This window comes from Sus scrofa, chromosome 13 (assembly GCF_000003025.6).
Source record: "Sus scrofa isolate TJ Tabasco breed Duroc chromosome 13, Sscrofa11.1, whole genome shotgun sequence".
NCBI lineage: Eukaryota > Metazoa > Chordata > Mammalia > Artiodactyla > Suidae > Sus > Sus scrofa.
In genome coordinates this window covers 14683234-14701179 of record NC_010455.5, presented here as the reverse complement: position 1 = coordinate 14701179, position 17946 = coordinate 14683234, and the positions used below count along the sequence as shown (strand labels likewise).

The following is a 17946-nucleotide window of genomic DNA, read 5'->3' as shown; positions in this document are numbered from 1 at the left end:
TAAACAACCAATTCAGAATGAAAGCAGGACCACAGAATGATAATAATAAATTACTGATAATTTGTTAATAAATTCATCTATAGTAGAGTTCATTCAAACAATTTACAGATGGATTTAAAACATGGAATAGCTCATAATAAATTATTTAAGAAAAAGAAACAAGGTGGCTCCACTGTGCAATGGATAGTGAATTGGACTTCTTCTAAGAAAAAAAAAAAAAAAATGACCATAATGCAGTGTCGCTCCTGAGGACCTACTCTTTTATTGTCTCTATCCATCAATCCCAGAGGTCATTCTCTAAGGAGGTAGCATCTAAGGGACCAAAATATTTCTAGCATCCAAGGGATACTGACAGAGCTCCAAAAGTTCAGTTGACCCAGCCTGGCTTCCCTGTGGAGACATTTGCAGGGGAAGTGCAGCCCTTCAGTCCCACTAAGAACTTCAGTGGTCCTTCAACATGACTACAAGAGAAAGGGAAAAGGGATGCAGGATGATATTCTAGGTCGGCAAAATTTTACCACTACTTATTTGAGATGGCCATTCCAAGAGGTAGATTTTTATGAAAAGATATTTCTACACTACTACTGCCATCTGCTTTACTAATTACCCATCATTTAGGGCCTCATCTTTCACCTTCTACTGTTTTGTTTATATTCTTCATTGTAATATGACATATTAACCAACAACACATCTCTAGATTCATAGACTACAGGAGTATTTCATGTTACAAAAACATTTCCCAATGAAAAACACACACATGTGGGTGCTTAGTGCACGCATGTCATAAATATCTTCCACTCAGAAATATAAACTGTAGAAAAAAAAGTTTTGAAAAAGACTCATTGCAAGTACTACTGAGATTCCATTAACAATTCAGTAACAGTCAACGACAACAAAGAAAATCATCTCAGAATATGTATCTACATGCATGCTGACACAGGAAAAATAGGCACACATTACATTTGATGTTTCTTCTTTCCCTATCAAAATCACCAGAATAACATGTTTCCCCAAAATACGAATACAAATTTTTTCCATATGCAACCATACATCCAGAAAAAAATGTTTTTTGCTAGGAATTTGGGAGAATATTTTTAAATTGTAAATGAATTGAACACCACTGGGAAGCTCTGAAAGTTGAAATAACTGGTGTCTTACTGAAAGAGTGAGAAGAAATTCATACATATTAATTCACTGACTTCTTGACTCTGAGGCTAAGGATTAAATTCAAATTATATTATTAAAAAAAGTATTTTATCTTTACATGAATATCTGAATCTTACCTTGAACTTGTTCAGAGCACCTCTCTCGGGCCTTTTCTCTCATAATTTTAGGGATCAAAACATCTTTTTCAACATGTCTGAGATGCTGTTCTGGAAGAAGAAAAAGATCTTTCTTTAATATAGTAAAGTCTCAAGTAAATCACCATTTAGCGGGAAAATAAGCACTATGGTTTACTTAAAATAAAAGCTTATGCAGGAGTTCCCTGGTGGCTCAGTGGATTTAGGATCCAGCATTGTCACTGCAGTGGCTCAGGTCGCTGCTGTAATGCAGGTTTGATCCCTGGCCCAGAAACTTCCATATGCTGCAGGAATGGCCAAAATATATGTATTAATAAAAATAAGTAAAAGCCTATGCAAACATATTTAAAAGTGACTCTTTTGTAACCTCATAAAATAGCAATTATTTTAGTCACTGAAATCTTTCTAAATATTGTTTTATAGACAACAGAAAAAATGTGAGGGTCATAGGCAACATCTTTCAAAATATTTCTACAAATGATGTTGCAACACTTTTATTTGATAACATATTCCATGTAGTCTTAACAAAATTAAACAGACTAAAGTGTTATAATTCTTTAATGACTATAATCCAAAAAAAGGATTTTCATCAATACTGAGGTGCAAAGATAGACGAAGAGATCCAGGATTAAGAGAAATGCAAGGAGTTTCTCTACCAAGTAATAAGAGCTGCTTAAGAAAGAGAGCTGGCAGAAGAAGAAAAGGCAGACCCACGTGTGCACAGAAAAACTACCACAGCTAGACTAAAATGGTAGCTTGAGCACCTGTGCCTCAAATTCCTAGAGAATCCTGAAAAAAAAAGGATCCTCTGGGAATCCAAATGATCAGGAATTCTGAAAGACAAAAGGCAGATGTGATCAGATGAAAGGAGGTGCCAGGAAAACACTGATGCCAATAGTGGATGATGCTGCAAGCTCTGAAGCAGCAGAAGCTGGGAACTGGAGACCTCCCTACACAGGAAATGGAAGCATCATGAGTCAAAACACCACAGCAGGAGCCAAAGTGGGTCGTTCCTCTGCTGCCTTTAGGTCATGGGTAAAATAAGTAAGTACAGGCACTTATCTCCAAAAGATCAGGAAGTCTCCCATTATCTACCTAGTGACATTTAAGGCCAGAACCCCTAAACCTTTCCTGCCACTATGTGGTTATTTTTCTAGTATCCTACAGTTACAGAAGATGTCACTGTTGGAGAAGCAGGGTGAAGGGCACATGATAGATATTCAGAATTTTTGCAATTTCTATGAGTCTATAATTATTTCAAAAGTCTAAAAAGTTAAAGGAAAAAAACTAGAAGAAATAAAAGGAGAAAATCTTTATAACAGAGTTAATCAATGAGTCAATTCTTAAATACGACAGCAAACTCATGACCCATAAAAATAAAAAATCAATAATAAAACTTTATCAAAATTAAGAACTTTCACTCTCCAACAGCTCCTGTTAAGAAGATAAAAAGACAAGCTACATACTAGGGAAAAAAGTATCTGCACATCTCATGTCAGACAAAGGAACTGTATCTAGAACATACAGACACTTAACACTTGACACTGAGAAAACAACAATCCAATTACAAATTGGCAAAAGTCTTGAACAGACATTCTAGTAAGGAAGATATATGTAAAATGAATAGCATATGAAGAGATACTCAATACCATTAGGGAAATCTAAATTAAAGTTATAAAAAGATACCACTACAGACCCATTAAGACAGCTAAGATAACAAAATATACTACCAAGTGCTATCAAGAACATCGAGTAACTGGATCTCTCACGTGGCTGGTGGGAACATTAAATGGCACAGCCACTCTGGAAGGTAACTGGCCACTTTCTTACAAAGTTAAACATATACTCCATATGATCCAGCAAATACACCCCTCAGGATTTATCTTAAAGAAATGAAAACTTCCATTCCACAAAAAACTGTAAACAAATGTTCATCCCAGCTTTATCTGTAACAGCCAAAACATGGAAATTATCCAAAAGTCCTTCAACAGGTGAACAGATAAACAGTGGAATATCACTGAGCAATAAAACAAAGCGAACTACTGACATGCAGCAATAGCAAGACTCTGGATGGGTCTCAAGGGCACCATGCTGAATGAAAAGACAATCTCAAAGGGTTACACCTTGTTTAATTCCATTTACCTAATATTCTTAAAGTAACAAAATCAGAATGAAGGAAAACAGATCCCTGGCGGCCAACAGTTAAGAGCTGAGGAAGCAGGGTGTCTCAACTTTTTTTTTTCCACTTTTTCCCTTAAAAGAGGATTTATATGCATTTTCCCCTAATAACCCCCATGAAATGTTCATTTCACAGATAAATTGTCTATCTGCTTATGTACTACATGTGTTACAATGCTTTGTACATTAAAAGGGTAAGATTATTTTCTCCCCCAATACCAATTTTTGCCACTTTGAGGGCAATATTGCAGCCACTGAAGACATATACTATGCTTACGTAAGATCATATCATTAAGGAAAGCTGGGGGAAAGGTACTTAGAAATTATACTGTTTTGCAGCTTGATGCATTAAACTACTTCAAAATAAAGTTTTTAAATGTATAAAGAAGAGCAAAGGACTCAGAAAAGCTAAAACAACATTAAAATAGTAGCATGAATTTGGATGCCTTGCACTACCTGCTTTCAAATCTCACTACAAAGCCACAGCAATCAAGGTAGTATAGTACTGGCATAACTGGAACAAACAAACAGATTAATGTCACAAAACAGGGTCCAGAAACAATTTCAGGTATACACAGCCAATTTATTTTGATAAATGCAACAAAGCTAATCATTAAAGAAATAAAAGTACTTTCAACAGTGGTAGGCCTGGGTTGGGGAGGTGAAATTGTGAGCAGCTTGAACCCTTCAACCCTCTACCTCATAGTACTCCCAACAGTTAATCTGCCACAGCTTATAAACCTAAATGTAAAAACAAAATTGTTAAACCAACACAAACATACACACTACAATATCCTGAGTAGACAAAGATTTCTTCAAGAGGAAACAAAGCCACTAAACAAAAAAGAAAACTATGGTAAATGTGATTTCATCCAACATAATATCTGCTGTTCATAAAAAGACACCAGTAAAAAAAATTGAAAAACAAAGCACAGACCAGGAGAAAATGTTCACAATATATGCATCTGACAGAGAACTTCAACCTAGAATATATAAAATGTCCTAATACATATCATTAACAAAAATATAAACCACCCCATAAAAAAGAGGCAAAGACTAGAATGGACACTTCAAAAAGAAGATATACAAATTGTAAACACACACATGAAAAGGTGCTCAAAATCATAAGCCATTAAGAAAAGCAAGTGAAACCTATATCATTTCACGCCCACCAGAATGACTAAAATTAAAAACACTGACAACACCAAATGTTAGGGAGCATGAGGAGCAACTGGAACTTTCATATACGCTAGTGAGAAGTGTGAAATGACGAACTTCTTTGGAAAACTGCTTGTTACATTGTAAAGTTAAAACGCACACCCAACCTGTGTGCCACTCAGAGGTATTCATTTACCCAAAATGAATGAAAGTATTTGTCTGGAAAAACAACTTGTACAAGCATTATTCATAATACCCTCAAACTGGAAACAACCTAATTGCCCACTGAATACTACTTAGCAATACAAAACAATGAACTAGTGACACATTCAACTTGGGTGAATCTCAAAAATTCTGTTGGAAAAAAGAAGCCAGACACGAGAGTACACACTGCATGATTCAAGTGCATGCAAAATTAATCTAGAGTGACAAAAATCACAACACTAGTTATCCGTGGGAGTTGAGACAGATACTCTCTAAGGGAAGACTTGATTGGGTGCATGCACTTATCAAAACTCACAATCTGTAAATCTCACATGTATATTTTACTTCCATTTATATGTTAACTGATATAAATATAACATGCTATAAATCTGTAATCACAATGGGTGATTTTAACACATAACTATCAGAAAAAAATAACCCATAACTGTCAGAAATTAAACTTTAAAAAAGTTTTATAACTTTCTCCTTAAAGACACTGTTCATCTTTTATTAGATTTATTTCCATTGGTAACGTAATTATTCAGGTTCAAATGACTTTTTATTATATCCTTATAACCAATACAAATTTACTAATCAGTAATTCCAATACATGCCAATAGATTCTCTTTCAATTTACGCACAGAAATTCTCCTCCAATTTCTATGAAGATAATCATAAGGATAGCTGGGCATCTTTCTTCTTTAATTCTTACTGTCTATGTCCTTTAAAGATGGGTGGGTAGCAACTAGCAGCAACTTGGGTGCTCAAATTTTGCTTAGCATCTTTGCAGTTTTCACATTGAGATCTGCTTATGACTTTACTCTCTTAGCTTTGCATTGTTTTGTTATCAAAGTTACATTATTTAGACAATAAATTAAGGACTTTTCTTTGTAGTCTCTGGAACATTGTATAAAGATTATTACCAGTTCTTTGAAAGTTTGGCAGAAACCACCCATGAAGGTCAGCTTTACAGGTCAATTTGGCTAGTCCCCAGTTATTCAAATGCTAATCCAACTGTTGCTGCAGAGGTATTCAGCAGATGTGATTCAAGTCTGTGATCTGCTGACCTTAAGTAAAGGAGATAATCCAAGAAAAATCTGGGTGGGCCTGATCCAATCAGTTGAAAAGCCTTCAGAGTATAGCTGAGATTTTCCTGAAGAATTCTGCCTGCAGAGCACAGCCTCAGCTCATGATCAAGAGTTCCAAAGGCCACCCTTCCTAATGCCCCACCCACACAGTTCAGGCTTGTCTCCCTCAATCACATGACAATTATGTGTGTATATATGTATACATATGTACGTATGGGGGAAGGTAATACCTCATTTAACCAGAGTTTTGGAGTATGTATGCAAGACAGACACAAAGAGTTTTAACTAATGATCTAATTGCCTTAGGGCTTTTTACTTACTCTTGAGTCAGCTGCAATTTTCAGCTGTTTTTATTTCTCAAGGGAGCTATCCGTTTCATCTAAAATTTCAAACTAATGAAAAAAGATGTTCACATAACTGTTTCCTATTGACCACATGTATAACTGTATTCCAGTTTTCACTGCCATGCCTATGCCAGGGGGTCAACAAACATTTTCTGTTAAGGACCAGTTTTATAGGCAACAAACCCTCTCTGTCACGTGTATTCCTTTTTTCTTTTTAAAACAACCCTTTGAAAATGTTACTAACCATTCATAGCACACAGGCATACCAGATTCTGCCCAGGACACAGATTACTATGGAACTCTGGCCTGTACTATTTATTTATGCCTTCTCTTTTTCCTTAGCTTTGCCAGAGCTGCTGTAAGATGAGAAAAAGCACACTGAGCTTATAGAAGGAATTGCAAGCATGGATGGGGAGAAAAGGACAGACTGAGAGGGAGGCCCTGGAGGACTGGTGGGGCCTGAAAGGACTAAGGGACAGGGATGAGTCAAGGCAGGCTCCCAGCTTTCCAGCTCCAAGTGGAAGTAACCACTCACTGAGACAGGGATACAAAAGAAGCACCAGGTGGGGGCAAATCTGTGTGACCATGATGACTTAGAAGTACCTGGTACCTACTTGGAGGGAAAATAATAAAAGTGGGGCTAGCTCCACACAGTTCTTTTCTCCTTGTCTACGGCACGAATCACAATTCAGCATCAGCGATTAACAGTATAACTACTGAACATATTGGAAGAAATACTGTGATATACTGATTACATAATCAATTTTAACGTGTGACTTCTTCCTTTCACTTACACAGTTTTAACCTATCTAACTTATTGATCATGAAGCTACTCTTTGTTCTATAAATCTTGTAACATTGAACCATTTTTCCATAAGTAAATTATAACAGAAATTTACCTACATTATAAATTCTCGGTTACAATACTCCTCTGTAAAACAGTCTTAAGTGTCTTGCAAGAATTCTTGATCATTCTTCAAAAATCACCTAAGGCAAAGAAAATTCTAGAATCACATGAAAAGTGATTTGACTCTCCACACTCTTGGTGTTAAATCAGAACAGACTTAAAAATACATAAGTAAATTCTGCTACCATTTGGTAGTATACTAAACACTAAATATCAATTTGTAAATAATTATGATTCTGTACATGTTTCAAAGATTTCTTCAACACTACAAATGTCATAGATATGGCACTTTTTATCCACAAAATTACAGGGTGATTCCCTCAATGTCAATGTGATATATTCATGTTACACATTTGCACAAAAGCTTGCAAAAAAAAAAAAAATCAACTTTGGAGAATTTGCCACTCTACAGCCACATGAATTTATACTGAGATAAAGAATCAGGATAACACCACAAGGGAAAATTTCCAAAGCTCTAGCTTCTAACATTCTATCATCACCTGAAAGTCAATTTTCACCTTTTTCACTGGCTGAATCTATTCAGATTTTGCTTTGGGGCCCATGTGTTCTTGCAATATGGCAGTCCTGGATTAGAAGGCCACTGACAACAGCACTTGCTATGATTCTGCAAAGATAACAGCAACACAAATCAGAACAACCCAGGTTCTTCCACCGGAAACAGGAGACACCTGAGGGGCAAGGAATGCCTTTTCAACAGTGAAAAATGTTCTAATTTAACTGAATTACTGAGATAACGCCACTGTTTTGTTTTGTTTTGTTTTAAACCTCCTACTTGCATTTATTTGCTCCTGCAGACATTTCCATGCTACTGTTTACCCTGGAGGGAAAAAAAAATAAGAAAAATGCGAGTAGTATATGTGCAAAAGTGTTCTTACTGGCAATAGTTTCTATCCTTAGGTCCCTCTTCTTTACTAGCTACCAAAAGCCTCAAAACAAGGGCTGCAGGCAGATGGCACTGTGTGAAATACAGCATCACCAGAGCTCACCGTCCTTACCTTCCACTCCATCCTTTACCCCGGAGGCCAGGACTCCTATTCTCAGCAGCAGAGAGACACGGATGCCCCCAACCAAACTTCCCTGAGTCTGCCAGCTCGTTTATCCCTTCCTCTCCAGGGACAATGTAAAAGGAGGAAGGAGTAGGGGGGCAGGAAAACTAAGACAGGGAGGATCAGCTTCACTTTTCCACTGTTTCCCCTTCAAACCACACTTGAACTAAGAAGATTCCCCCTCAGCATTTCAGCAGCCTCTGGCTACGAAACCTCAAGTTAAAGCCAGTCTGCTTAAAGCCCCCTCAGTGTAAGAATTTTGATTCCATTGTACAGATAAAAATGTGGAAACTCACAGAGGAGAAAGAACCCAACTTGCTGATTAAGGGGCAGGTGGCAATTTTTCTTCCACGGCACCACCCCTCAAATGGGGTGGTGGCCTATTTAAGGGGACTTCAGCACACAAGGTCCCATGAGCCTCTGAAGTCACGGTGAAGCCTGAGACAAGCCTCGCTCAGACAATAAGATTGTTGAGGTTTCAGAGGCATTATTGTGAAATAATAAAGCAAAATTCAAAATTTCACAGTTCACATCTTTCGCTCAGAGAGTAAAGCTAAATGATTCCTACCATGAAGAAAAGTATTAAAAAAAAAAAAAAAAGTAAGCGGACGTGGGCTGAAAAATGCCTTCACGGAGCGTAAACATCAAATATTAGGTCAATAACGACTGAAATCTTTTTGTAAGCTAAAATTTACAAAACACAGAGAGCACATCAATGAGATGGACTGCCTATTTCTGCTCAACTTCTAGGTCAGACCCGACTGACCCCCTACAACCATGTGCAGCACTTGAACCTCTCTGTCCTACCAGCTTCAACTGCTAACACCTCGTTCACACCAGAGGTGCCCATTTCCCAAAAGCATCTATTTCTTGGACCCCAGATGCTGCAGATTGTTGGGTGTGAAAACTTCCTCTTCCACCCACATTACGCTAACCAAGATGAGGCCAGAAAGGGACAACAAATCTAAAGGTACAGCAAAGCAGGAAATCAACCTATACAACAAGACACGCCAATTTTAGAAATGTGTGGCCATCTCCATTGTGGCCATAACTTCGTAAATGACAAATCTTTACATTTATTTTATTTGATAGTCCTACGAGCACAGTGTCTCACTGATATTGACATAAAATCAGCTGTTTCAAGGGAGGTGAAAGGAGAGATTTGAGAACGGAATGAAGGACAGTGAGCCTGGGCCTCGAGAGCAACAAGCCCCCAGCTGATTTATTTTCTCTTGATGGACGTCTGGTACATGGAATGTGCTGGGCCACTCGCAAACCTACTAATGCTCCTCAGTGCCTCTGGCCAGCTAGCTCTACCAGTCCTTCTCCATCCTACAATATTTTACAAAATCTAACCAAAAACACGGACCACTTTGCTAACAGAGCAGGGGAGTTCTTTTTATATGGAGAGCTTGTTCACTTACTCTAAGACTCAATTCTTATTCAAATCTTTCTTGGTATAGCTTTCAGAGCCAGTTTGAATTAAAACCAACTCCATGACACACCATTTTTGGGGGGTAGGACCCGCAGGATGACACCTGGCACATTCACCAGACGGCCTTTGGCTCACCTTGGCTGCAATTCAAGCTTCTGAACAAAAATTTGCCAAAATGAGGATATTCACATGAATGTACTGTCATTGCTGAAAGCAAATTTCTAAAGGATTATTCTGAACACTAGTAATACTAAAAAAAAAAAAAAAAAAAAAGTATAAACACTCCCAAGGTAAGGTCTGCTCCTCTTCCATGGCAATCCCATAAAGCTCCATCTTTAAAAATGGTATTTATGGGAGTTCCCATTGCGGCTCAGTGGGTAAGAACCCAACTACTATCCATGAGGACTCGGGTTCAATCCCTGGCCTCACTCAATGGGTTAAGGTTCCAGCAATACTGTGAGCTGTGGTGTAGGTCACAGACTCAGCTTGGATCCATTCTTGCTTGGCCGTGGTGTAGACCAGCAGCTACAGCTTCAATCTGACCCCTACTAGCCTGGGAACTTCCATATGTGTTGGGTGTGGCCCTAAACACCGGGGGGGGGGGGGGTACTTATGCTGAGCCCTCAGTGCTCATCTCCGTCTCCAAATTTCCTCGGCCCACATTTTCAAGTATCTGTTAGTAATTCAAGTCCCACCAGCATCAGAATCTCAACTTAAAATTTCTGCAATTTAAATCTTTATTCTGCCATTCCAGTGGTTATATGATCCTTGCAAAAGAAAAAAAAATCAGAATAGATTTACATAGTACACAGAAAAAGCAAAATATTTTCAGAAGGAAAGAAAAAGTGGTAAAAGGAATCGTTTTATGAACATCATCACATTCAGGAGCAGGTGTTATGAAGAAGCTGAGGCTTAGAAAGCTCACAGCAATCTTGCAACTCTAAGTCAGGAAATCACTGAGGTCAAATTCCAGCTCAATCTTCTGCCTTTATTTTCCATTTTCTACCTCTTATTTTCTTACCAAAGTTTACTTATTTAAAATCAAACTCGGAGTTCCCAGGTGACTAGCAGTTAAGGATCTGGCATGGTCACTACAGCATTTCGGGTCGCTACTATGGCATGGGTTCAATCTCTGGCCTGGGAACTTTAGCATGCTGCAGGCACAAACAAATAAATAAAAAATAAATAAAAATGAACTCAAACTCAACTCTCGTTCTGTCCCAAAGTTGCCCCCTGACCCCAGCACCTGAAAGTGATTTCTCCTGCCTCTAACCCCAAGATTTTTCCTGCCAAACACTATGGCTTTAATCACGTGGACTGAGAACACAGCACAGCACACTACCTACCAAAAATTTTCTGCTGCAAGATCAGTGGTTGCTACAGACCAAACTGTGTCCACACCGCCACTAAATTCATGTGGAAGCCCTAGACCCAAAATGACTGTGGTTGACAAGGTAATTAAGGTTAATAAGATCATACGGGTAGTTACCTAATCTTATAGGTAGCCTTATAAAGAAGGGGAAGAACCAGCAAGCAAATCAGCTGGCACCTTGATCTTGGACTTCTCAGCCTCCCAACTGTGAGAAATAAATGTTTAAGGTGTTTAAGCCACCTAGTCTATGGTACGTTATTACGGCAGCCCAAGCAGACTAAGACAGCTTTTGGTACCAGAACTTCTCAGTTCAGGCTGCATCTAACAACCACCTGAGAGGGTTTTTTAAAATTCTGTTGTCTGGGCTCCATACCATACAAGTTAAATCAGAGACGCTGGGGTAACACCCAGGCATTGGTATCTTTAAAAGTTCCCCAAGTAACTCTAATATTAGATTCTAGACTAAGAACCACTGCATGAAACTTAAGTTTAATGAGGTCTGAGACCATGTCTCATTAACCTCCAGAACTCCAATTCCTAGCATATGGTAAATATGAAATAAAAATATTTAATGATATGTATATTTTAAAATTTCAGTATTTGATAATCATTATATTAATAAATATTTGAACAAATATATTCATTCGAGATTCATTCTGTTAACAAATATTTATTACGCACCTATGATGTACTAATCACCACGCCAAGGGTTGTATATACAAGGATGTTCTTTATTCAGCAGTATAAACATTTAAAACTGTATTTCAATTAATCATGCTTAGTAAATTAACATGTAATCTGTAAAAGCTCCCAGTAACAGTTCTGTAGCAAAAACACAATGCAGGACAGTAAATGCCCTGTTCTAAAAGATTGTTTCCCTCCACCTCCTTACTTAAAAATGTAAAAGCAGAGTGGGGGATGGTGGAGGAGAAGCTTAATTTGGGAATCAACATTCTTAACTGGGCATGTTTTGTGTGGCCCACCTACATCAAGTCTAAGGTAACAGTTTCTGCATTTTTGACATCTATACACCTAGAGAGTTCTACAAATATGCTATTAACACCCCATGGATAAATAACCATACTAATCCAGTCAATGCAACCTGAACTTTCTGTACTGAGTCAAGAACCCCTTGAGGCCAACTGCAAGTCTTTAAAAACACAAAAGTTTAAAGCTTGAAGCAGCCTTGACTCCAGATGCATCTTACTCTCCCTGCCCCTATCCTCAAATCTCAAATTCTGCCAGGCAGAACACTTTACGGGCCTGAGATTAATGGCAGAGTCTGAGACAAGCCAGTGCTACTTACTCCCAAGTTCGGCTTGGTTCTGTTTCCTCCCCGGGGTGGGTGGGCATCCTCTTACTGACTAGATGTAACTAACTGGCCTCTCCTTTCTAACCATCCAGTCTCTCATAAAGTTAGTATAAAAGATGGAATCATATGAAAAACGTTTACTATCCACTATGCAAGTAAATATTTCCCTTTTCACATTGGGTTTTTCTTCATGTCTCAAAGTACCTGATACATAGAGGCGCATAAATAAAGTAGGTTTCACTTTATTTCTCAAGCAAAAAACTCTAGACCTAGAATGGAAGAAACTCTATACCCAGGTTATCAGATATATCGGTAGTTTTTAAAAACTTCAAGTATTAAAAAAATTTTTTTTTGTGAAAGATTGAAAGGCAGTGATCATCAGGGAAAGCCTCCTCTGAAACTGATTTTCAAGTGAAGTGTCAAAAACAAACAAGAATTAGACAGGTTGGGGATGGGGGCAGAAAGGAAAAATTCCAAAACGAAGGAACAGCCTGTCAAATGGCCTAAAAGCAAGAAAACAAAGCACAGTTTGGCAGATGTTATGTTTATCTTAGACCAATGATACTCAAACTTTTTCACCACGACCCCATGATACTTTACACCTGGATATGGTACATACATCTGTATGTATTTATGTATTCATGCCAGGCTATCCCTTCCTACCTGATCTAACCTACTACCTCATGCAAACTCTCACTACCCAAACTAAGGTTTCTAACAGATTAGGATGTTATTTTAGGATGGAGCTGGCGCCTCCACGTGGGGAGAATGCTAAAGCATCTGCACTGCAAGCCTCTATGGCTTAGGGGCAGAGGTGGGGAGTGGGTGTAGCACTTGGCAGTTTTCCTGCCCAGTGCCCCATCTCCTGACTCCTGCAAAGGGCAAGGGCTGACGGGTGTCATGAAGCCCAGGTCCCTCACCTCCAAAGCAGGAGAAACTCTGCACTTTGAGGTGCCCAGTAGCTGCACAGACCTTTCCCTGAAACTATACCCTTGCTCAGCCCCCTCCCCTCTCGCTCCTGTTTCCCTCACTCCGTGCCAGGTTTTTGCTAAGAGTACTCTGTAAACCGCTTCCACAAAAAACACCCAAGTGGTACCCAGGTGCCCGAATCTTGTTCTCCAATACCATGGGCAAATAAAGGAACCTGGGTATGCTAGAGAAATGAGTAATTCTATGAATGGGCCAGGGGTATCTTGTGTGAGTAAAAAAAAAGGGAAACACTCAAAAAGTGCTGGGAGTACATCAGAAGGACCTAGATGCTCTCCCTGGCCAAATCTGGGAAGATGTGAGCACCAAAAGAACTACATACAGTAAAAACTATAAACCACTGAAAAAAATAAAAATTCATGAATTCATACAATAATATATCTATAAATAAATAAGAAACAAAGTGGTTTCTTACAGCAAAATGTCAATGACCACCTAATAAATGTGGAGATAGTGCTGGAGGCAGAAAAATCATCATTTTGCAACCATCACAGGAAAGACTGAATCAGGCAAAAATCATCAATGGATGCCAAAGCAAAGGGAATTTCTGATGAGAAATTAATATTTGCATAGTCTTTAAAAGTCTCCCCATAGATGACTTATTAATTACAAGAGAGGAAAAACAAAGAAATGGGACAGGACCTTGGCAGGGTAGTCAAAATGAAAACCACCCAGGAGAGAAGGCTTCCCCAATGCAGACAGACAGTTCAGCTGAGATCACACTCCCCCATCTCATGAAAAGTCAGGTAACACACAATGAAGGAAAGTTCTGCCTGTCACTCCCTTGCCTAAACACCTGCAATGTCTTCCTGTTGTTCTTGGATAAAATTCAAACTCCATGACCTGGCTTAAGAAACACAATTCATGACCCCAGCCCCAACCCCACCAGGCCCCAGCACACACTCCTCCCCAACCTCAACACTTCTTTTTCTTTTGCAAATTTTTGCAAATTTCAGAGGACAACTTATTAAAGGGTTGTTAAATTACTCTAATGAGACTAAATGTATTTTCTAGTTCAAATATGTTTTGAGCTTAGAAATAGATCAAACATGGAAGTCAGATTTTTAGATCTTAACTACGAGTATAACTAACAGAATACTGTAAAAATATAGAAGCAATAATAAAATTTTAAAGTTTCTTTTTTTTTTTTTTGTCTTTTGTTGTTGTTGTTGCTATTTCTTGGGCCGCTCCCGCGGCATATGGAGGTTCCCAGGCTAGGGGTCGAATCGGAGCTGTAGCCACTGGCCTACGCCAGAGCCACAGCAACGCGGGATCCGAGCCGCGTCTGCAACCTACACCACAGCTCACGGCAACGCCGGATCGTTAACCCACTGAGCAAGGGCAGGGACCGAACCCGCAACCTCGTGGTTCCTAGTCGGATTCGTTAACCACTGCGCCACGACGGGAACTCCAAATTTAAAAGTTTCTAATCAACTACATAGTAATTTTTTTTACATATTAATCACAAATGCTCAGAAGGAAAAAAATAGGGTTCTTCCAATCTATTTGGATGTCTAACTTGAAACGTAGAATTTTCCAGTGACTGCATGTGCTTATACACCTATAGCTCCATCCACAGGAACCAATAGAACAATCCCTGCAACCCAAGGGTTCCAAGAGCTGCCATAATGCCATCCTCCCAGGATTCACCCCTTAAACAGTCACTCATGGAAGTCATGTAATTCTTGACCCCATTTCCCATCCCCTGAGCCCTATCACACTAGCTGACCTTCTCCCCTCAACAGATTTCTGCAGAAAACACCAATAAGGGAGATAGGCGGGCAAGCAACTTCTCTCATGCTGCCCCCCCTGCTGTGAATCCACACTAAGGGGTGGGGGGAGACTGCCTACATACCCCATTCCAAGAGTTAACAGTAGATGAAAAGGATCAGTCTATACCTCAGCCAGCAACCCTGAGATTTTCTAAGTATCTATCTTCTCAAATGACCTTTGGAGGATTTTTTTTTTTTTACATTTTACTGGTTCCCTCGCTAATTAATGAGCTGAAGAAAATCTTCAACATATATTCACTTTGTATTAGCATAAGCAATAGTTTTTCTATTTTATAAATTCTACTTTAACAAGCACACCCCCCCCTTTTCTCCTTTTTAGAGATGCACATGTGGCATACGGAAACTCCCAGGTGAGGGGTCTAACTGGAGCTGCAGCTGCCAGCCTACACCACAGCCACAGCAACACTGGATCCTGGATCCAAGCCTCATCTGCGACCTACGCCACAGCTCATGGCAACATTGGATCCTTAACTCACTGAGCGAGGCCAGGGATTGAAGCCACATCCTCATGGATACTAGTTGGATTCTTAACACCCTGAGATGCAACAGAAACTACCAACAGGCACCACTTTTTTAATATTGTTTCTTTACAGGTGATCATGGGTTATCCATTCAAAATAAACAACCTTTAAATTTTCAACCAAAGTTTGACTCGATTTTTAAAATATATACAATACTTGCAGAAAGGGTGATAAATTGGTAACATTATAACCTGGACTAAGACTAATCACTTAAGTCCTTTTATAGGAGAATGAACTATACTATATATTCCTGAATCACTACTAGGTGGTCAAAGGTCTCACTTATGGATAGAGATATAGGAAGAACTCCCCTGGGAACAAGGAGATGAGGCTGATAACAAAACATAGCTGAAGAACATGTCAATAAACTTGGGGAAATTCAGAGCAGTGAGTCTCCAAACTGCCCAGGGACTATTTTAAACCCTCAGAGCCCTGGACAAAGTATGTCTGAATATCTAGCATTTTCTTTTCTTTTGCTTCTTGGGGCTGCACCTTCGGTATATGGAGGTTTTCAGGCTAAAGGTCAAGTTGGAGCTACAGCTGCTGGCCTACAACCACAGCAACCTACCACAGCTCACGGCAACACCTGATCCTTAACCCACTGAGCAAGGGCAGGGATCAAACCTGTGTCCTCATGAATACTAGTTGGGTATGTTACCACTGAGCCACAATGGGAACTCCCTCATTTTTTTCTTTTTCATAATTTATCTCTCTCTTCAGACACTTTTCCTGTGTGTTTTGTTGGACTCTCCAGCTCTTTCTCTCTACATTCAAATTGTCAGGTAAAATAGTGATAAAATTATGGCTGATAAGCTTACAAGGAGCGCTGTTATTACTTCTACATTAACAAAACAGAAAATTATTTCAATACAACTACATACAAAAGTAATGCAAAGTTTCTTAAGAAAAATAGACCCTACAAAGCTAGTTAAAAGCTGCTGCCAAATGAAGACCAAACTTGTACAAATTTTTTTTTTTTTTTTGTCTTTTTGTCATTTCTTGGGCCGCTCCCGCGGCATATGGATGTTCCCAGGCTAGGGGTCGAATCGGAGCTGTAGTTGCCAGCCTACATCAGAGCCACAGCAACGCGGGATCCAAGCCGCGTCTGGGACCTACACCACAGCTCACGGCAACGCAGGATCCTTAACCCACTGAGCAAGGGCAGGGATCGAACCCACAACCTCATGGTTCCCAGTCAGATTTGTTTACCACTGCGCCATGACAGGAACTCCTGTACAAATATTTTTAAAAATCTAACACAAACCAATGAGAAACAGATTTTACTACACAAACTTCATTTGGCCTAACTATCTATTCATCTACTTGGAAATACTTCTACTTGGTATGGGCATATACCACTGTGGACTGTGAAAAGCAAAAGAAATATCAAAGCATGAACCAAACGAAAACAAAGTTAAAAAAAAAAAAGCAGCTGATATCAATACATTTGTATTCTGGAATTTAAAACACACAAAAAATTTTTTTGAATCTTCCTACTGGCGGACTCTACTTTCTTACTTTCCATTTCAATCTTGTTTCCATCCCTGCTTTTATTGAAGTTTCCAGTGATCATCATGTTAGATTTGACCATCACAGGCCACCCACCTGAAGTAACTAGCCTAGGAATTACCCTTCAGGCTTCTCTCCCTCACCACCCTTATTCAACCAACAGTAAGTCCTGTTAATTTCTCCTCCAAAACATCTCCTGATGCTTCATATTTCTTTCCATTTTTTTTCCTAATAACAACCCAGACCTATATACCAATGGGTTTGTTTGGGCTACTGCTACCACTCCTAATCTTCTGCTCAAACCCGCTCCACAATGCTACCAACTGCTGAGGGGGTTGGAAAGGTATAAATCATATTACGGCACCACCTTCTTTAAAAGCCTCCAGAGGCCTTTGATAACATCAGGAAAAATCCTAATGCTTTCCAATACGGCCTTCAGGCCGTGCAGCATCTAGGTTCTGTGTACGTTCCCAACATCTCTCCTTATGGATCTCCTCCACTCTGATAGAAATGATTCAATCACATCGTTTAAGCATTTGCACCTCGGCCCAGCTGTATGCTTTTCCATTACCTCTACAGGACTGCTTCCCATAGTCCTTCAGATTCCAATTCACTTGACACTTCCTCCTAGAGTTCTTCACTGACCATTCCACCTTAAGTCGTCCTTTCTTAACCATTTCTTGACCATCTACCTATGTCACTGCTTATTTTCTTCATAATGTTTATCACAATCTATAAAAGTACTGTGGGTGGTCTTCTTTCTTCTACAA

At 39.2% G+C, this 17946-nt stretch overlaps 1 protein-coding gene across 9 annotated transcripts in view; it reads right to left on the bottom strand.

The window, feature by feature from the left end:
• The window catches only part of CMC1 (C-X9-C motif containing 1), a 75675-nt gene that overhangs the window by 56719 nt on the left and 1010 nt on the right, over nucleotides 1–17946 (bottom strand). For 2 of the 9 annotated variants that reach the window (XR_002338179.1, XM_021071487.1), the window contains exons 2-4: nucleotides 7699–7805; nucleotides 7177–7260; nucleotides 1284–1373 (exon numbers count right to left, since the gene is read on the bottom strand). Coding sequence is in view for 7 of the 9 variants with exons in the window: in XM_021071487.1 (XP_020927146.1) it covers nucleotides 1284–1326 (43 nt within the window). In the remaining 2 variants the exon portion in view is untranslated. The remainder of the gene's footprint in view (nucleotides 1–1283; nucleotides 1374–7176; nucleotides 7261–7698; nucleotides 7806–17946) is intronic. The other 7 variants (XR_002338178.1, XM_021071486.1, XM_003132082.5 and 4 more) reach the window with 5 other exon arrangements.